The sequence below is a fragment of the Pseudophryne corroboree genome, chromosome 3 (assembly GCF_028390025.1).
Source record: "Pseudophryne corroboree isolate aPseCor3 chromosome 3, aPseCor3.hap2, whole genome shotgun sequence".
NCBI classification, from domain to species: Eukaryota; Metazoa; Chordata; class Amphibia; order Anura; family Myobatrachidae; genus Pseudophryne; species Pseudophryne corroboree.
Genome location: NC_086446.1, coordinates 234,441,401 through 234,458,740, shown reverse-complemented (window position 1 = coordinate 234,458,740; position 17,340 = coordinate 234,441,401). Strand labels below are relative to the sequence as shown.

The following is a 17,340-nucleotide window of genomic DNA, read 5'->3' as shown; positions in this document are numbered from 1 at the left end:
AGTTAATAATATACTGTCCCTATCCAGGGTATCAATATTTTTAGTCAGGGAATCCGACCAAGCCACTCCAGCGCTGCACATCCAGGCTGAGGCGATTGCTGGTCGCAGTATAACACCAGTATGTGTGTATATACCTTTTAGGATATTTTCCAGCCTTCTATCAGCTGGTTCCTTGAGGGCGGCCGTATCAGGAGACGGTAACGCCACTTGTTTTGATAAGCGTGTGAGCGCCTTATCTACCCTAGGGGGTGTTTCCCAACGTGCCCTAACCTCTGGCGGGAAAGGGTATAGTGCCAATAATTTGTTAGAAATCAGCAGTTTTTTATCGGGGGAAACCCACGCCTTATCACACACCTCATTTAATTCATCTGATTCAGGAAAAACTACGGGTAGTTTTTTCACACCCCACATAATACCCTTTTTTGTGGTACTTGTAGTGTCAGAAATGTTCAATGCCTCCTTCATCGCCGTGATCATGTAACGTGTGGCCCTACTGGACATTACGTTCGTCTCCTCACCGTCGACACTGGATTCAGTATCCGTGTCTGGGTCTGTGTCGACCATCTGAGGTAACGGGCGTTTTAGCGCCCCTGACGCTGTCTGAGACGCCTGAATAGGCACTAACTGATTTGCCGGCTGTCTCATGTCGTCAACAGTTTTTTGCAAAGTGCTGACATTGTCACGTAATTCTTTAAATACAACCATCCAGTCAGGTGTCGACTCCCTAGGGGGTGACATCACTAACACAGGCAATTGCTCTGCTTCCACATCATTTTCCTCCTCATACATGTCGACACAATCGTACCGACACCCAGCACACACACAGGGAATGCTCTGACAGAGGATAGGACCCCACTAGCCCTTTGGGGAGACAGAGGGAGAGTTTGCCAGCACACACCAGAGCGCTATATATATTCAGGGATAACCTTATATAAGTGTTACTCCCTTTATAGCTGCTGTATTATATATTAGCTGCCAATAGTGCCCCCCTCTCTTGTTTTACCCTGTTTCTGTAGTGTAGTCTGCAGGGGAGAGTCAGGGAGCCGTCCTTCCAGCGGAGCTGTGAAAGAAAATGGCGCTTGTGTGCTGAGGAGATAGGCTCCGCCCCCTTCACGGCAGCCTTTTCTCCCGCTTTTTTCTGGAAAACTGGCAGGGGTTAAATGCATCCATATAGCCCAGGAGCTATATGTGATGCATTTCTTTAGCCACATAAGGTTTTTATCAAGTTTTATTGCGTCTCAGGGCGCTCCCCCCCAGCGCCCTGCACCCTCAGTGACCGGAGTGTGAAGTGTGCTGAGAGCAATGGCGCACAGCTGCAGTGCTGTGCGCTACCTTATCTGAAGACAGGAACGTCTTCTGCCGCCGCTTTCTCCGGACCTCTTCGCTCTTCTGGCTCTGTAAGGGGGCCGGCGGCGCGGCTCCGGGACCCATCCAGGCTGAACCTGTGATCGTCCCTCTGGAGCTAATGTCCAGTAGCCAAGAAGCCCAATCCACTCTGCACGCAGGTGAGTTCGCTTCTTCTCCCCTTAGTCCCGCGCTGCAGTGAGCCTGTTGCCAGCAGGACTCACTGAAAATAAAAAACCTAAGTATACTTTTACTTCTAAGCAGCTCAGGAGAGCCACCTAGATTGCACCCTTCTCGGCCGGGCACAAAATCTTAACTGAGGCTTGGTGGAGGGTCATAGGGGGAGGAGCCAGTGCACACCAGCTAGTCCTAAAGCTTTTACTTTGTGCCCAGTCTCCTGCGGAGCCGCTATTCCCCATGGTCCTTACGGAAGTCCCAGCATCCACTAGGACGTCAGAGAAAACACCCTTATTCACATTATTTTAGTTAAAAAAAAAGGTTAATAAATCTGCTCCTTGTTTTTGTTTAATTGAACTCATATTCACTAAATGAATAGTACAAATCACAGATAGAAATAACTAATCAGTGGTTCTCAAATTTTTGTGAATGACAGCGCCCTAGATTATCAGAATTGTTTTTAAAGGCACCCGTAGGCCAAAAGATTCTTATTGAAAAATGTAAAAAATATATTACATTAAGTAAACTGCGTTTCTATGTCATTTTTTGTTTCAGTTATGTGGTGAGGGACAGGATTTGCTTTTGTTTGCCCATACAGCCACAAGCACTGGGTTTGTCTATCACATTGACCATAAAGATTTCGGGTTGGTCTTGGTCCACCAACCCAGGGAACTCCTGCAAGTACTCAAAGCAACGCATGGTGCCACGGTACCTACTTTCAGAACCACCTGACTAAACCATGGATGACTTTCAACAATTCAGATCCAATTCGTTTACCTCTAACAATAACAGGAGATCATAGGATGTTTAAATGGACCTGCCTTATCTCACAGTTAGTTGCCTTGAAATACAATTTACAATAAAGTTTCCTGCACATACAGTACGAAACGTTATCAGAGGGTTTTTAAAAAAAAAAAACCCCTCAACATTTAACTTTTACATGCTAAACACCTCCACATACTGGAGCAGAAAGCAGAATTATCTCTGATACACGATGAAATCAATATTCCACACATGTTTCTGCTGCCGTGTGAAGAGCCAGAATTTGCATCACTTTTATTAACTCAGTAAATAAAAACAGTAAACTGTCTGCTTTGCAGATTAATAAAACATTAGTGCAGAATAGAAAAGATTAAGCTGCCTCTGGGGCCGCCTGCTAATAATTTATAGGAATAAAATACTTTTAATGCAATTCTCAATCCTTATTAGAAAATGGAATAAAAAATGGAAAAAAAATAAAATATGGAACAATAAAATAATAAAAGTCAGGCTATGAATACAGCAGTGAACAAATCCAAAACCTATTAAACATCTTAAAAAGCAATACATTTAACAAAATAGGCACATTTGTATCGCATGTCCAAAATTCACAGTTCTGTTTATTAATTCTCCTTTTAGAGATGATACAAATACTTGCTCACGTCTGCATTTGCTGTAAGTGGCACTTCTACTCTCAAATGCCTGATCAAAATCACTTATTAGCTGGCACCTAATGAACAGCATGTGTTCCATTATAGAGACCAGACTTGTGTAGAGAGGGCACTGAGAAATGAGTGTACGATACCACGAAAAAGGACGACAGATGTAAGAGGAAGATGAAGAGTCTCCGAACTGCTGGCGGCTTAGAATACTAGGTGAAAGCTGGGAGGACTGCAGTCAGCAGTACTCCTCTTACAGGTTACTAAACAGGTGTGTTTCTTTTAGATATTATACATTTTAATGTATCCTTTTAGTCATACCTATAAACCAGCCCATTTAATGCTCGTAACAGTTTTCTCTTAATGTGACTGAAGATTTATTATCAACGGCAAACCTATACTGTATTGTATTTTCTAAAAGAGATATACAGTGTAAGATGCAGACAATCAGATTGGGTGGAATACTCAAGGCGCACAGCCTCCATTGCACTCTCTGGCAGCGAGTAGACTCAAGCACTATGCCATAGTCTACTGCACATGGGCAAGTCTCCAGGAACATGGCGCCTGCGCCTTGTTCCCGGGTACATCTCCAGTGAACATGCGCAGATCATTCGGAAATGGGCAGCCGTTTGACTCCGGAGGGGTAAGTATAATATATGGGTGCAGGGTGTGCGGTGGCCCATGTAAACCACACCCGTTGCACTCATTATAGAAACGCTTATGTATTCAAGTACAAGTCACAGTACAGATGTGTCTTCATACACTATTGCTGCAGTTGCGCCAACCAGCCCTTCTTGATGCGCCATGGCTTGTGCAAAGCATCTTTTTTTTTCTACGCAACAAAACCACTTTACGAGACTGCACTGATTCATTTGATATGCAACATATGTACAGTAAATCTTGGTGCAAATTAGTCTGACTCTGTATACGAAGTGCTACAATGCATCAAGTTCTTTTTTTTACTCCAAGTTCCATTGTGCTTTATCTGTATACTTTTAAAACGTATTCCTGTGTGTTTGGCGATGACGGAGTGGTGTTTTGCTGCATCTGTGGTGCAAGTAAAATGCAAATTTAAAGAAGTCATTACTATACTACATTACACGGTTTATGTGTGCCAGCCAATTTGCATGAAGTATTTAAGTTAGGTATACGAGGACACATCTGTAAATAGTATATAGATACCATAATAGTATATGAATCACCATAAACAGTATTGATATGCACCTATTTCTAAAAGTACAGACATCTATAATAAGGAGATAGAAGTATTATACACATATGGGCCTCACACGTCTCCTCCAGTATCATTGCTGTAACATATGTATGTAAACTGTACCTTCTCCATTGAATCTTCCACTGACATTAGTGTCTGCAGACGCCTTCGCTGGAGCATATTGGTGAATTCCATGTGAATAGGCATCATTGCGCCTGTATATCTCATTATCCAATGCTTGTCTGGGTTCGGCGCATAGTTGTAGCTAGGGGTTCTGAAAGACAAGAAAGCTGTATTTAGTGAATAGTTTCCCACAACAAACATGGAAAATTGGCCTGATACTGAGTTGCACACAAATGGTAAGTTTCTGCATAGACAGCATGAACAGAAGCAAATGTATGTGTGATGATATCGGGTTCCAAATCACTCAAGCCTGGTGGTAGATGAAAAACCAACCGGGGTTTATTGACAGAATAGGTTATACCACAGCTCAGCACACTTCTGTAATCCAATTCCACATGACAATTCCCAGCACAATCTCCTGACAGAACATTGGGGGTCATTCCGAGTTGTTCGCTCGCTAGCTGCTTTTAGCAGCATTGCACACGCTAGGCCGCCGCCCTCTGGGAGTGGATCTTAGCATAGCAGAATAGCGAACGAAAGAGTAGCAGAATTGCGAATAAATAATTCTTAGCAGTTTCTGAGTAGCTCGAGACTTACTCCTACACTGCGATCAGCTCAGCCTGTTTCGTTCCTGGTTTGATGTCACAAACACGCCCTGCATTCGGCCAGCTACTCCCCCGTTTCTCCAGACACTCCCGCGTTTTATCCTGGCACGCCTGCGTTTTTCCGCACACTCCCAGAAAACGGTCAGTTTCCGCCCAGAAACGCCCACTTCCTGTCAATCACACTCCGATCACTTCAACGATGACAATTCTTCGTTCGGACGCAAGTAAATCTACTAAGTTTTGTGCTAAAATACTTAGCGTATGCGCACTGCGTACCATGCGCATGCACATTTTTGCCTTAATCGCTCGGTTGCGAAAATCGGCAACGAGCAAACAACTCGGAATGACCCCCATTACTTCTTAGTCTGGGAGCAGGGAGTCTTTTCTAGCAATACAGAGTCCCAGATAAATCCAATATAATGGGTCCCCAAGCAGATCCCTGGCAGAACATTACTTCTTAGCCTGGGATCAAAGAATCCCCCTTCAGTTCTCTGGGTAGCTCTACTTATACCCAAGAAGCTTCATATTGCTGGGGTGTGTGTGACCTCTGTGTCTTAGGATCTTACAACATTGGAATACAATACATATTCTAATCAGGGTGATTACATCAGTCAGAGAGCCACCCTGTCTGGTCAGCTCATTTTTGGACAATATGGAGTAAACAAACATGGGCAATGGTACCTTATATGACTCAACCTTTGAGTGTCCACTGTGGTGTATGAAAACAATAGGAAACTAGGTCTAACATAAATACATTATCTAAAGGGTAACAGATAACATAACACAACTGCATATATTAACAATATTTCTCATACGTCCTAGAGGATGCTGGGGTCCACTTCAGTACCATGGGGGTATAGACGGTTCCGCAGGAGCCATGGGCACTTTAAGACTTTTCAATGGGTGTGGACTGGCTCCTCCCTCTTTGCCCTTCCTCCAGACCTCAGTTTTAGAAATGTGCCCAGGCAGACTGGATGCACTCCAGAGGAGCTCTATTGAGTTTCTCTGAAAAGACTTATGTTAGGTTTTTTATTTTCAGTCTCCCTGCTTCGTGGGACTCAGGGGGCAGAAGTAGGAGCCAACTTCCTAAAGAGTTTCCTGGCTCTGCTTCTGGCTGACAGGACACCATTAGCTCCTGAAGGGAACTGAACGCTAGCCGTGCCTAGATGCTCACTCCAACAGCACGCCGTCACCCCCCTCGCAGAGCCAGATGTCAGAAGACAGGTGAGTGTTAGAAGACAGATCTTCAATCAAGAAAGTTACGGCTAAAGGTACCGCGCGACTGGCGGGAGCGTAGCGCGCCATGTTGCCCACACATACACAGGCACTGCAGGGTGCAGGGCGCAGGGGGGGGGGAGCGCCCTGGGCAGCATGAAACTTATGGAAACTGGCATAAATAAGGGGCACAAGTTGCTGAGGCACAGTCCTACCCCCGCCAGTATAAAAAATGACCTCATAAAAGCTGAGGAGAAACACACCATTGAAGAGTGGAGCTTCCTCCTCAGTCAGCCAGCACACTGCTCAGCGCCATTTTCGCTCTCTCCTCAGGCTGCAGAGACAACGCTGGTCCTCCTCCACTACTGAACAAGTATCAGGGTGTAAAACAGGGGGGGGGGGCCCACAGTGAATTTGGTGCTATATAATAAGAATTTACTTACCGATAATTCTATTTCTCGGAGTCCGTAGTGGATGCTGGGGTTCCTGAAAGGACCATGGGGGATAGCGGCTCCGCAGGAGACAGGGCACAAAAGTAAAGCTTTTACAGGTCAGGTGGTGTGTACTGGCTCCTCCCCCTATGACCCTCCTCCAGACTCCAGTTAGGTACTGTGCCCGGACGAGCGTACACAATAAGGGAGGATTTTGAATCCCGGGTAAGACTCATACCAGCCACACCAATCACACCGTACAACTTGTGATCTAAACCCAGTTAACAGTATGATAACAGAGGAGCCTCTGAAAGATGGCTTCCTAAACAATAACCCGAATTAGTTAACAATAACTATGTACAAGTATTGCAGATAATCCGCACTTGGGATGGGCGCCCAGCATCCACTACGGACTCCGAGAAATAGAATTATCGGTAAGTAAATTCTTATTTTCTCTATCGTCCTAAGTGGATGCTGGGGTTCCTGAAAGGACCATGGGGATTATACCAAAGCTCCCAAACGGGCGGGAGAGTGCGGATGACTCTGCAGCACCGAATGAGAGAACTCCAGGTCCTCCTTTGCCAGGGTATCAAATTTGTAAAAATTTACAAACGTGTTCTCCCCTGACCACGTAGCTGCTCGGCAGAGTTGTAATGCCGAGACCCCTCGGGCAGCCGCCCAAGATGAGCCCACCTTCCTTGCGGAATGGGCCTTAACAGATTTAGGCTGTGGCAGGCCTGCCACAGAATGTACAAGTTGAATTTTGTTACAAAACCAACGAGCAATCGACTGCTTAGAAGCAGGTGCACCCAACTTGTTGGGTGCATACAGTATAAACAGCGAGTCAGATTTTCTGACTCCAGCCGTCCTTTAAATGTATATTTTTAAGGCTCTGACAACGTCCAACAACTTGGAGTCCTTCAAGTCGTCTGTAGCCGCAGGCACTACAATAGGCTGGTTCAGGTGAAACGCTGATACCACCTTAGGGAGAAAATGCGGACGCGTCCGCAGCTCTGCCCTATGTCGAATGGAAAATTAAATAAGGGCTTTTATAAGACAAAGCCGCCAGTTCAGATACTCTCCCGGCCGAAGCCAGGGCCAGTAACATAGTCACTTTCCATGTGAGATATTTCAAATCCACATTCTTTAGTGGTTCAAACCAATTGGATTTGAGGAAATCTAAAACTACATTTAGATCCCACGGTGCCACCTTAGGCACCACAGGAGGCTGTATATGCAGTACTCCTTTGATAAAAATCTGGACCTCAGGGACTGAGGCCAATTCTTTGTGGAAGAATATTGATAGGGCCGAAATTTGAACCTTAATAGATCCCAATTTGAGACCCATAGACAATCCTGATTGCAGGAAATGTAGGAAAACGACCCAGTTGAAATTCCTCCATCGGAGCACTCCGCTGCTCGCACCACGCAACATATTTTCGCCAAATACGGCGATAATGCTTCGCGGTGACTTCCTTCCTTGCCTTTATCAAGGTAGGAATGACTTCTTCTGGAATGCCTTTTCCTTTTAGGATCTGGCATTCAACGCCATGCCGTCAAACGCAGCCGCGGTAAGTCTTGAAAAAGACAAGGACCCTGCTGAAACAGGTCCCTTCTCAGAAGTAGAGGCCACGGATCGTCCGTGACCATCTCTTGAAGTTCCGGGTACCAAGTCCTTCTTGGCCAATCCGGAGCCACTAGTCTTACTCCTCTTTGCCGTATAATCCTCAATACCTTTGGTATGAGAGGCAGAGGAGGAAACACATATACCGACTGGTACACCCAAGGTGTTACCAGCGCGTCCACAGCTATTGCCTGCGGATCTCTTGACCTGGCGCAATACCTGTCCAGTGTTTTGTTGAGGCGAGACGCCATCATGTTCACCATTGGTTTTACCCAACGGTTTAATAGCATGTGGAAAACTTCTGGATGAAGTCCCCACTCTCCCGGGTGAAGGTCGTGTCTGCTGAGGAAGTCTGCTTCCCAGTTGTCCACGCCCGGGATGAATACTGCTGACAGTGCTATCACGTGATTCTCCGCCCAGCGAAGGATCCTGGCAGCTTCTGCCATTGCCCTCCTGCTTCTTGTGCCGCCCTGTCTGTTTACATGGGCGACTGCCGTGATGTTGTCCGACTGGATCAACACCGGTCTTCCTTGAAGCAGAGGTTCCGCCTGGCTTAGAGCATTGTAGATTGCTCTTAGTTCCAGAATGCTTACGTGAAGAGACTTTTTCAGGCTCGACCACACTCCCTGGAAATTTCGTCCCTGTGTGACTGCTCCCCAGCCTCTCAGGCTGGCATCCGTGGTCACCAGGATCCAATCCTGCATGCCGAATCTGCGGCCCTCCAATAGATGAGCCTCCTGCAACCACCACAGAAGGGATACCCTTGTCCTCGGCGACAGGGTTATCCGCAGGTGCATCTGAAGATGCGACCCTGACCATTTGTCCAACAGATCCCTTTGCATGGAATCTGCCGAAAGGGATTGCTTCGTAAGAAGCTACCATTTTTTCCCAGGACTCTTGTGCATTGATGTACAGACACCTTTCCTGGTTTTAGGAGGTTCCTGACCAGGTCAGATAACTCCTTGGCTTTTTCTTCGGGAAGAAAAACCTTTTTCTGAACTGTGTCCAGAATCATCCCCAGGAACAGCAGACGAGTTGTCGGCATTAATTGGGATTTTGGAATATTCAGAATCCATCCGTGCTGCTTTAGCACCTCTTGAGATAGTGCTAAACCCATCTCTAGCTGTTCTCTGGACCTTGCCCTTATTAGGAGATCGTCCAAGTATGGGATAATTAATACGCCTTTTCTTCGAAGAAGAAATATTATCTCGGCCATTACCTTTGTAAAGACCCGAGGTGCCGTGGACAAACCAAACGGCAGCGTCTGAAACTGATAGTGACAGTTTTGTACAACGAACCTGAGGTACCCCTGGTGTGAGGGGTAATTGGAACGTGGAGATACGCATCCTTGATGTCCAAGGATACCATAAAGTCCCCTTCTTCCAGGTTCGCTATCACTGCTCTGAGTGACTCCATCTTGAACTTGAACTTCTTTATGTATAGGTTCAAGGACTTCAGATTTAGAATAGGCCTTACCGAGCCATCCGGCTTCGGTACCACAAATAGAGTGGAATAATACCCCTTCCCTTGTTGTAGAAGAGGTACCTTGACTATCACCTGCTGAGAATACAGCTTGTGAATGGCTTCCAAAACCGTCTCCCTTTCTGAGGGGGACGTTGGTAAAGCAGACTTCAGGAAACGGCGAGGTGGCTCTGTCTCTAATTTCAACCTGTACCCCTGAGATATTATCTGCAGGATCCAGGGATTTACCTGCGAGTGAGCCCACTGCGCGCTGTAATTTTTGAGACGACCGCCTACCGCCCCCGAGTCCGCTTGCGAAGCCCCAGCGTCATGCTGAGGCTTTTGTAGAAGCCGGGGAGGGCTTCTGTTCCTGGGAAGGAGCTGCCTGTTGCTGTCTCTTCCCTCGTCCTCTGCCTCGTGGCAGATATGAATAGCCCTTTGCTCTCTTATTTTTAAAGGAACGAAAGGGCTGCGGTTGAAAGGTCGGTGCCTTTTTCTGTTGGGGAGTGACTTGAGGTAGAAAGGTGGATTTCCCGGCCGTAGCCGTGGCCACCAAATCCGATAGACCGACCTCAAATAACTCCTCTACGCATCGCCTGTCCACTGTCGTGTCCATAAAGCTCTTCTGGCCGAAATGGACATAGCACTTACCCGTGATGCCAGTGTGCAGATATCTCTCTGTGCATCACGCATATAAAGAAATGCATCCTTTATTTGTTCTAACGACAGTAAAATATTGTCCCTGTCCAGGGTATCAATATTTTCGATCAGGGACTCTGACCAAACTACCCCAGCACTGCACATCCAGGCAGTCGCAATAGCTGGTCGTAGTATAACACCTGCATGTGTGTATATACCTTTTTGGATATTTTCCATCCTCCTATCTGATGGATCTTTAAGTGCGTCCGTCTCAGGAGAGGGTAACGCCACTTGTTTTGATAAGCGTGTTAGCGCTTTGTCCACCCTAGGAGGTGTTTCCCAGCGCTCCCTAACCTCTGGCGGGAAAGGGTATAAAGCCAATAACTTCTTTGAAATTAGCAGTTTTTTATCGGGGCACCCCACGCTTCATCACACACGTCATTTAATTCTTCTGATTCGGTAAAAACTACTGGTAGTTTTTTCACACCCCACATAATACCCTGTTTAGTGGTACCTGTAGTATCAGCTAAATGTAACATCTCCTTTATTGCCAAAATCATATAACGTGTGGCCCTACTGGAAAATACGGTTGATTCGTCACCTTCACCACCGGAATCAGTGCCTGTGTCTGGGTCTGTGTCGACCGACTGAGGCAAGGGACGTTTTACAGCCCCTGACGGTGTTTGAGGCGCCTGGACAGACACTAATTGAGTGTCCGGCCGCCTCATGTCGGCAAACGACTGCTTAAGCGAGTTGACGCTATCCCGTAATTCCACAAATAAAGGCATCCATTCTGGTGTCGACCCCCTAGGAGGTGACATCCTCATATTTGGCAATTGCTCCGCCTCCACACCAATAACGTCCTCATACATGTCGACACACACGTACCGACACACAGCAGACACACAGGGAATGCTCTATACGAAGACAGGACCCACTAGCCCTTTGGGGAGACAGAGGGAGAGTCTGCCAGCACACACCAAAAAGCGCTATATATGACAGGGATAGCCTTATGATTAAGTGCTCCCTTATAGCTGCTTTTATATTAATATATTGCCATTTATTCTGCCCCCCCTCTCTGTTATACCCTGTTTCTGTAGTGCAGTGCAGGGGAGAGACCTGGGAGCCTTCCTGACCAGCGGAGCTGTGACAGAAAATGGCGCCGTGTGCTGAGGAGATAGGCCCCGCCCCTTTTTCGGCGGGCTCGTCTCCCGCTATTTAGTACATTTAGGCAGGGGTAAATATCTCCATATAGCCTCTGGGGCTATATGTGAGGTATTTTTAGCCTTTTTAAAGGTTTTCATTTGCCTCCCAGGGCGCCCCCCCCCAGCGCCCTGCACCCTCAGTGACTGCCGTGTGAAGTGTGCTGAGAGGAAAATGGCGCACAGCTGCAGTGCTGTGCGCTACCTTAAGAAGACTGCAGGAGTCTTCAGCCGCCGATTCTGGACCTCTTCTTGCTTCAGCATCTGTGAGGGGGCCGGCGGCGTGGCTCCGGTGACCATCCAGGCTGTACCTGTGATCGTCCCTCTGGAGCTTCATGTCCAGTAGCCAAGAAGCCAATCCATCCTGCACGCAGGTGAGTTCACTTCTTCTCCCCTCTGTCCCTCGTTGCAGTGATCCTGTTGCCAGCAGGAATCACTGTAAAATAAAAAACCTAAGCTAAACTCTCTAAGCAGCTCTTTATGAGAGCCACCTAGAATTGCACCCTTCTCGGCCGGGCACAAAAATCTAACTGGAGTCTGGAGGAGGGTCATAGGGGGAGGAGCCAGTACACACCACCTGACCTGTAAAAGCTTTACTTTTGTGCCCTGTCTCCTGCGGAGCCGCTATCCCCCATGGTCCTTTCAGGAACCCCAGCATCCACTTAGGACGATAGAGAAAATTGTGTGATTAACATTATAAAAGCGCTGCATGTCAGTGGGCATTTTGTGTTCACAGACATTGTGTTACTGGCGCTGGGTTGTGAACAGGCAAATCCCTATAAGTCCCGAAATGTGTCTGTGGTGTGGTTGTGCACGTGTGTGACATGTCTGTGGCAGGGAACTCTGTGGAGACATGTTAGGGACACAGAGGTGTAATATGACACCAAGAGCCTGACTGGGTGAAAGGTCACTTGATATTGTGAATCATATCAGTAAGAGGTTGGACTGAATCTCATACAGAAAATGAAAATAATCTGTTGAAGATGTGATTTTTAATAGTTCTGCCTTTCATCCACAGGGACCTTTCTGGGTTACATACAAATTTGCACAAGTAGTACAAACTGATACTGACACGGACTCTGATTCCTGTGTCGACACTAGTGATTCCAGGGGAATAGGTCCTAAGTTAGCAAAAAAAAAAGCATTCAAAACATGTTTTAGCTATAAAGGAGGTGTTAGAAGTTACGAAGCCCCCTCTTTTACCACAAGGAGAGGGTTTACTTTAGTAAAGAAGTGATGTAATTTTCCCTCCACCTTAGGAGTTGAACAGTCTCTTGGAGGGAGTCTGATTTTACCTGAAAAGAAATTTCAGATTCCCAAAAGGAATTCAGGCAGCTTACCTTTTTCCAAAAAAGGTGGGAGTCACCCCGCATTTTAGACAGGGCCCTGTCATAAAAGAGAAAAGGTGTTTCTCCCTGCGCCTGGAATGGCTTCACTTAAGGAGCCGACAGACTGCAAGTGAGTGAGGTGATCTATTGATGTGGCCAATGGGACACTACTCAGGCCTACCATTGTCTGTGAGTGGGTGAGTAGTGCTATTGAAAAGTGGTCAGAAAACTTTTCATTAGACATTGACACAATAGATGGAGACGAGATACTCCTAACATTAGGTCATATCAAAGACGCTGCTGCGTACGTACTAGAAACCATAAAATATATTGGTTTCTTGGGATCAAGAACCGCTACCATGGCAGTATCGGCTCGGAGGGCGTTGTGGATTCGCCAGTGGAATGCTGATGCAGATTCCAAAAGTAATATGGAGGCTCTCCCGTATAAAGGTGAGGCCTTGTTTGTTGATGGGCTGGATGCGTTAGTTTCGGCGGCTACCGCAGGTAAGTCGACATTTTTGCCTTATGCTCCTACACCGGCGATTGCATGCCAAAAATCTCGGATTGCATGCCCAAAATCTGTCCAATGTCAGTAACATGTTGGGGCTCCTGCCCTATTGCCAAAGACAAATTGAACATTGGCTGCAGGGAAGTAGCAAAATCCAACAATTTGTCTCTTAACTCTTCCCCCTCAAAAGCCACTTTCACTGTTCCCACGGGTAATTCCACATGTGGCTGCAGAGAGACTAACAGGACTGACTGATCCCTGTCCAGGTCTTCTCCCTCAAAAGCCAATCCCCCCTCCCCCAAACACAACACTGTAAATGGCTCAGTAGCCAGGACTGGTTGGCGCTCACCTGAAGGATTCCCTTGGAGGCTCTGTTGCTCGAGTGGTGGTTGGGTGATAGTGGCGACTTCTTCCTCAATGTCTCGCTGGCACTCTGCAATGGTTTCTATATCCTCCAAGCCCGCAATTGGCCAGTTGTAACACAGCACAGGCTGGTCACAGAGTGTTTCACTGTGACATTCCCCCAGGGAGAAGAGAACGTGTTGCAGACAGTGCTTCCATGCATCCACCTGGTCAAGGTCATCCTTTTCCAGTGTAACATACTGGGCAGACAGTTCTTGACACTCTCTCACTAAGTCCTCATCTTCCATCTCAGCAAAAGGGAAGTTGTAGTGCAGTTCCTCCTGGGGTGCCTGGATTGTGATCACTGCTTTCTTCACTTCAACGCGTGCTTCCTTCCGTATAGAACACTGGGCAACTTCTTCCCTTGGGTATGGGAGAAGCTGCTGCAGATGGTGCCTTTCAGCATCCACCCTGTAACACTGGTCTTGCCATGCTGGGGTATCCAGGGGCCCCCGATCCAATGCCACTTCCTCTGGCTCTGTCCGGGTAGACAATTTACTCTGCACTTGCCCTTCCGTCTCTGTATATTGTATCCTTTGTGTCATTTGGGCCACTGTGGCGATCATTTCCTCCCTGAATTCCACAAACTCTGACTCCCCCAGCAGATTCCATGTGGCTCCTTCACTTCTGCAGTGCATGAACGCATTCCCCAGATGACACAACTTGTCCTGTATGCTGGATACCCACCACCTGCTGTTTACCCACTGAGCTTCATTGCAATACTCCCATATGGACTGCATCTTGGTAAATATACATAACATATCCGGCTTCCCAGCCTACCGATATGCTGACGAACTTCCATCCACAACCTCCACTGCCCTGGTTCCATTACTGGTCCCCTCCGCTGAGTCCTGGACAATATCCTCCTCTTCCTCCTCATCACAAGGGTGCTCAAAGTCCCATTGAGCCAATTTTCCAATTAGGGACCCCTTGGTATCCACTGTGTTGAATACAATGTTTCTTGCATGACACAGTTCTTGCAGTACTCCCTTCTTGTTGTATCGGTAGCATAGCGGGGCGGATTCCATTGCCTGCTGTGGTTTATTCCTTTCTGCTGGTGTCTTGAGTGATCCCACCGCTGCCGCCAAATGTGATGATATCAGGTTCCAAATCACTCAAGCTTGGTGGTAGATGAAAAACCAACCCGGGTTTATTGACAGAATAGGTTATAATTATAACACAGTTCAGCACACTTCTGTAATCCAATTCCACATGACAATTCCCACCACAATCTCCTGACAGAACATTACTTCTTAGTCTGGGAGCAAAGAGTCTCTTCTAGCAATACAGAGTCCCAGATAAATCCAATATAATAGGTCCCCAAGCAGATCCCTGGCAGAATATTACCTCTTAGCCTGGGATCAAAGAATCCCCCTTCAGCTCTCTGGGTAGCTCTACTTATACCCCCAGAAGCTTCATATTGTGTGTGACCTGTGTCTTAGGATCTTACAGCATTGGAATACAATACATATTCTAATCAAGGTGATTACATCAGTCAGCTGTCTGGTCAGCTCACTTTTGGACAATAGGGAGTAAACAAACATGGACAATGGTACCTTAGATGACTCAACCTTTGAGTGTCCGCTGTGGTTTATGAAAACAATAGGAAACTATAGGTCTAACATAAATACATTATCTAAAGGGTAACAGATAACATAACACAATTGCATATATTAACAATATTTAGGTTGATGTAAACACAGTATTGGGTGAGCAGCATTGGACATGTTATGGAGAATGAACAAACAGACGAATTGAATGTATACGGATATGCGTATAAAAAGTACATATTTGACATGGGAAATGAGACATAGCTATAGGGGTAATTCCAAGTTGATCGCAGCAGGATCTTTGTTAGCAATTGGGCAAAACCATGTGCACTGCAGGGGGGATAGATATAACATGTGCAGAAAGAGTTAGATTTGGGTGGGTTATTTTGTTCCTGTGCAGGGTAAATACTGGCTGCTTTATTTTTACACTGCAAATTAGATGGCAGATTGAACACACCCCACCCAAATCTATCTCTCTCTGCACATGTTATATCTGCCTCCCCTGCAGTGCACATGGTTTTGCCCAATTGCTATCAAAAATCCTGTTGCGATCAACTTGGAATTACCCCCTATATTAATTGTCACAGACCTCAGTTCCTCACAGTGGGGCAGATTTATTAAGCTCGGTGAAGTGATAAAGTGGAAGGTGATAAAGGACCAGCCAATCAGATCCTAACTTCCATGTCACAGGCTGGGTTTGAAAAATGACAGTTAGGAGCTGACTGGCTGCTCCTTTATCACCTTCCAATTTATCAGTTCACCGAGCTTAATAAATCTGCATGCATAAATCAGTATGCATTATGGACTTGGCCAGTCTGTCTGTGAAATAGGGGACTTGGGGAAGGGGGGTGTCATGGGAGACTCATGAATGTGTAACAAAAGCTCTGTGCGAGGGGGAAGGGACAATTGTTTCTAACATATCCCTTACACCTATCATGGTGCTGGTCAAGTGCAGATACTAATGATGGTTGCTGCAGACGGCGTCAAATCCAGGGACGTGCAGTCAGGGGAGGCAGTGCCTCCCCTGTCATAATGATTAAAATAATAAAAAGAAGATATTTATAACAGAGTCTGTTATCAATATCTTTTTTCATTATTTTAATAATTCCCCCCCTGTGGCTGCTTGTGAGGGTGGGAGGCAGCGGGAGAGGTGCCTCCCGCTGCTAACACTAAAACTCCGGGCAGCGGGGGGCGGGGCGCAGCAATGGGCTGTGAAAGCCCATTGAAAATGAATGGACAAGCAGCACCTATACTGGTGTCGCAATGACAGGGGCGTGCATTCAGCCCCGATGAATGCACGCCCCTGTCAGTGCCCCAGATGTGATTGGCCCAGCGGATCCAGTGCTGGATCCGCTGTCCAATCACCCCCTTCCCGGCTGCAGCAGGCGCTGTGGGCTGTGTGGGCGCCCGCTGCAGCCAGCGCCGCTACTATGGGAGAGACGTCATGAGTCATGACGTCTCTCCCATAGTACAGCAGAGACGAGACGGCGGACGGACGGAGGACAGCGCTGCAGGAGCGGTAAGTATGTGTGTGTGTGTTTTTTTTTATTTTATGTGTTTGTGTTGGGGGCATCAAGAGGGGCACAGCAACTGGGGGGCACAACAAGGGGCACAGCAAGAGGGGCACAGCAACTGGAGGGCACAACAACAAGGGGCACAGCAACTGGGGGGCGCAACAACAAGGGGCACAGCAACTGGGGGGCACAACAACAAGGGGCACAGCAACAGGGGCACAGCAACTGGGGGGCGCAACAACAAGGGGCACAGCAACTGGGGGGCGCAACAACAAGGGGCACAGCAACGGGCACAGCAACAGGGGGGCACAACAACAAGGGGCACAGCAACAGGGGCACAGCAACTGGGGGGCGCAACAACAAGGGGCACAGCAACTGGGGGGCGCAACAACAAGGGGCACAGCAACGGGCATAGCAACTGGGGGGCACAACAACAAGGGGCACAGCAAGAGGGGCACAGCAACGGGGGGGCACAACAACAAGGGGCACAGCAACAGGGGCACAGCAACTGGGGGGCGCAACAACAAGGGGCACAGCAACTGGGGGGCACAACAACAAGGGGCACAGCTATAAGGGGCACAAGTAC

General features: G+C 47.3%; 1 protein-coding gene across 9 annotated transcripts in view; it reads right to left on the bottom strand.

The window, feature by feature from the left end:
• The window catches only part of SULF2 (sulfatase 2), a 663,681-nt gene that overhangs the window by 95,876 nt on the left and 550,465 nt on the right, over positions 1-17,340 (bottom strand). For all 9 annotated transcript variants that reach the window (XM_063958903.1, XM_063958897.1, XM_063958899.1 and 6 more), the window contains one exon: positions 4,276-4,426. In XM_063958903.1, coding sequence (XP_063814973.1) covers positions 4,276-4,426 — 151 coding nt within the window. The remainder of the gene's footprint in view (positions 1-4,275; positions 4,427-17,340) is intronic.